General features: G+C 71.3%; 2 protein-coding genes across 2 annotated transcripts; one reads left to right on the plus strand and one right to left on the minus strand.

Annotated features, from left to right (window-relative positions):
• Positions 1 to 1518: 1518 nt before the first annotated feature.
• Positions 1519 to 1766, plus strand: MNEG_15052 (hypothetical protein; the record flags this gene model as incomplete). The annotated part of the gene is made up of 1 exon (XM_014036476.1): positions 1519 to 1766. A coding segment is annotated over one exon (248 nt), but the record flags the coding sequence as incomplete, so codon positions are not given.
• A 307-nt stretch (positions 1767 to 2073) lies between these two features.
• Positions 2074 to 3570, minus strand: MNEG_15053 (hypothetical protein; the record flags this gene model as incomplete). Its single annotated transcript, XM_014036477.1, has 1 exon — positions 2074 to 3570. One exon carries the CDS (start codon positions 3568 to 3570, stop codon positions 2074 to 2076), a length of 1497 nt encoding a protein of 498 aa, XP_013891931.1.
• Between the last annotated feature and the right edge of the window lie 132 nt (positions 3571 to 3702).

Raw genomic sequence — 3702 nt, forward strand, 5'->3', positions numbered from 1 at the left:
GGGGCAGTTGGGAGCAGGGACAGCAGGAGCAGCAGCAGCAGCGTCAGCACCAGGAGCAGCAGCATGAGCAGCACCAGCACCAGGGGCGCGAGCAGGGGCAGCACGAGCAGCACTACCAGCAGGAGCAGCAGCAGCAGCAGCAGCAGCAGCACTACCAGCAGGAGCAGCAACAACAGCAGGAGCAGCAGCAGCAGCAGCAGCAGCAGCAGCAGCAGCAGCAGCAGCACCACTACCACCAGCAGCAGCAGCAGCAGCAGCAGCAGCACCAGCAGCAGCAGGACAGGGACGCACGCCAGCAGCAGCGGCGGCCTGAACAGCAGGATCTGGGTGACCAGCAGCAGCAGCAGCCGCCCTTCCACTCTTGGTTTGTTTGGTGCGACATCTGGCCCCACATCCACGGGTCAGACCACGCGCCCGTCCTGGCTGACCTGCGGGTGCCGCCCGGCCTCCTGAGGGCCGCCTGCGACCCCCCGCGCGTGCCGTGCTGCAGCCATTGGAATTTCAAGAGCCAATCGTCCCTCAAAGGCTGGCTGGTCAGGGGCGGCGGGGCGGGTGGCGACGGCAGCCAGGCATCAAGCTCCAGCCAGCTGAGCGCTCAGAGCGCACCGGCAGCAGCGGAGACAGGCGGCGGCGCCGGCGGCCCGCGGCGGAGCGCGGGCGGCGGCGCCGCAGCGGGCCGGCTGGCCGGGGCCGCCGGCGGCAAGCGCCAGCGCGCCGGGAGCGGGGGCATGGGTGGGATTGTGGCGAAAGGGCAGTCGAGCCTGTTGTCCTTTTTCGCTGCAGCGCCAAAGCAGGAGCCCACTGCACCTGTTGGAGGCAACGAGAACAGGCCACCGGCAGGGATTGGTGGCAGCAGCCCGCAGCATGGGCTGGAGCAGGCACAGCAGGATAGGGAGCAGCAGCAGCTGCCAGGCCAGCAGGGGGAGCAGGCTCGGGAGCAGGAGCAGGAGCAGCAGCAGCAGCAGCAACAGCGGCAGGAGCCAGTAGAGAAGATTGAGCAGCAGCAGCAGCAGCAGCAGCAGCAGCAGCAGCAGCCACGGCAGCTCCCGCCGCCCTCAGAGCAGGTGCAGCAAGCGGCCCAGCAGCAGCGCCAGCAGGCCGCCGCGGCGTGGGGCAGGATCATGGAGGTCGTCAGCAGCCGCCCGCGCTGCAGGTGCGGCGAGGAGACGGTGGTACGGACCGTCGTGAAGAAGGACCTCGCCTCAAGGGGTGAGATTCGGCTCCATGATGCAGGGTGGGGTTTAGGGTTGATGACGCCGGGGCCAAGTATGCCAGAGCGGGTGGGAAACAAGGGAAAGAAGGCGGTTGCGGCATTACACAAGCTGACCTTGTCGGGACGGCTCGGCGGCCGCGATTGTGTTGCTGCATGCCTTCACACTTGAGTAGCGCGTCGTTTCCTGGGGCGCCTGGTCGCCGCCCTCCTCCCTCAGTTTCTCACGCGGCGAGCCACCCTGTGGTTATGCAGCCAGCCGCTCTATTACTCATGCCGCCAGCAACCCCGTACGGCCGCTGCCGCAGGCAAGTCCTTCTACACCTGCAAGCGCCCCGACGGCCCCCCGGGCGTCGGGCGCTGCAACTACTTCCTTTGGGCGGACGAGTGGGACCCCAAAACAGGGACGGCCAGGAGGGGCGCGGCGAGCTGGCGGCAGGGGGCGGGCGGCCGCGGCGGCGGCGGCGGCGGCGGCGGCGGCGCGGGGCCGCCTGGTCCAAGTGGCCGTGGCGGCGGCGGCAGCTCTCACCCTGCCAAAAAGTTCAAGGCCGGCTGACCAATCCTCTGTTGCAATTCTGTTTGTAATCAACGTGCCAAAGCACCTGTCCATTCAGATTGTTACTGCGTGGTCAATCAGATACCTGCAGTGCAAACTTTCGGGTGCCATCCACCTGAGAAGTTGCGCTGTGTTGCCCATGGCCTGCATCTGCTGATAAAAAAATACAATGCCACGACATGGAGGTTGATGCCGACACACATGGGGTTGGTCAGCACGGGTTGTCCTGCACAGCAGGACGTTTGCAGTGCTGTAGTGTCTCCATGCAGTGCGTGCCGGCGTGGCACGTGCAGCTGGGTTGCCAGCTTCAGCGCGCAGGGGCGCGGCGCCCCGCCGCGGTGTGTTTCGCTGGAACCCTGCTCGCCGCCTCAGCGCCATGCTGCGCGCCGACCGCGGCCGCACGCCGCTCCTGTCGTGTCGCCGCCGCGGCAGCGCCGCCTGAGACGCTGCACACAGCCCTGCGCACAACAGCGGCTGCCGCGGCCGCCGCCGCGGCCACCACCGCCGCGATGGCCGGTGTCTGGCCCGGCCGAGGGGAGGTGCGGGCGGCGGCGGGCGCGGGCTCGGGGGCGAGCGGGCCGTGGCGCAGCCGCAGCAGTGGAGCGTGGGGGGGCTCCTGCTGCCGCGAGCGGGCCCCCCCAAGCGCCGCTGCCGCGGCCGCCGCGACTTCGGCTGCCGAGAGGGGCGTCTCTCGCACGCGCGGGTGGCGTGCTCCGCGAATGTGCTGGTCTGCGCGCACGCGGCACGCGTCCCGACCGGCCGCCCGCCTCCGCGGCCGCGGCGCCGGCGAGGCGCGCCGCTTCCGCGGGGGGCGTCGTCGCGCGCCGGCACCCCGCTCGTCGCCCTCGGGCTCGCTGCCGCTGTCCCTGCTGCTGCCGGTGCTTATGCTGCTTCCGCCAGGACCCTCCATCCAGGCGCCTTCCTCCTCCGCATCTTCGTCAGCCTCCTCCTCTGCTGAAAACGGCGAGCAGCCCAGCACCTGTGTGTCGCTTGCCGCATCGGAGCCGCCGCTGGAAGCCGCATAGTCGCTGTCCTCGTCAGCTTCTGACTCATCGGACAAAGCATCCTGGTCCTCCCACTCCTCAATCCTCTGCTCTGCCATCTCCTGGCAATGCTGCCGCCGCCGCCGCCGCTGCAACACGTTGCTGCGCTGCGGCCGGCCGTCATCTTTCGCAACCCGCTCCAAACCTGCGCCACCCGCGGCCAGCCCCTGCGGCGCCCCCTTGGGGCGCAGCTGCGCCGCGCCGCCAGCGCAGGCGGCCTGCCTGGCGCCTGCTGGTGCCAGACCGCCGCCGCGGCCATCTTGACACGACTTCGGCTGGAGGGCACGCAGGGGCTGGCGCTTGGGGTGTGGTTGCGCGCCCCTAAGCTGCTGCTTGCTGTCATACCCCTGCCGCTTGGCCGCCCGCTGCTGCTGCTGCTCCTGATCCCGCTGCTCCTCCGACTCTGATGCGGGGCGCCGCCAGTGGGGCGCCGCGACGCGCTGCTGCCCGCGGGCGCGCCCGTGCAGGGGGCCGCGCCCTGCCCAGGCCGGCGCGGCCGCGCCGCCGCCGCCTGCAGACCCGGCGGCCACCTCTGGCGCTGTGCGGCGGCGCTTTGCTGCTGGCACGGCCGGGTCCCTCCAAACCGCCTGGTCCCGAGGCCTCATGCCGTCTCCCTTTTGGGCCGGCGGCGCCGCCACAACCTTCCTGAGTCCCCGCACGCCGGCACGGGCGGCCGCCTCGGCCCCTGCCTCAGAAGCGACCGCAGCCCGCTTTGCCAACCGGGGTCCCTGCGGCGTGCGGGCCCCTCCGTCCCCCTCCATCAGGACGGCCCGCCGCCCGCTGCGCCCGCTGCGCCCGCTGCGTCCGTGCCTCGCGCCGGCCGCACGGGCCACGCCGGCCGCGCCGATTGCTGCGCCGGCCCCAGGGTCCGCCGTCACCGGGGAGCACCAGCC

The sequence above is a fragment of the Monoraphidium neglectum genome (assembly GCF_000611645.1).
Source record: "Monoraphidium neglectum strain SAG 48.87 unplaced genomic scaffold scaffold04986, whole genome shotgun sequence".
Classification (NCBI taxonomy): domain Eukaryota; kingdom Viridiplantae; phylum Chlorophyta; class Chlorophyceae; order Sphaeropleales; family Selenastraceae; genus Monoraphidium; species Monoraphidium neglectum.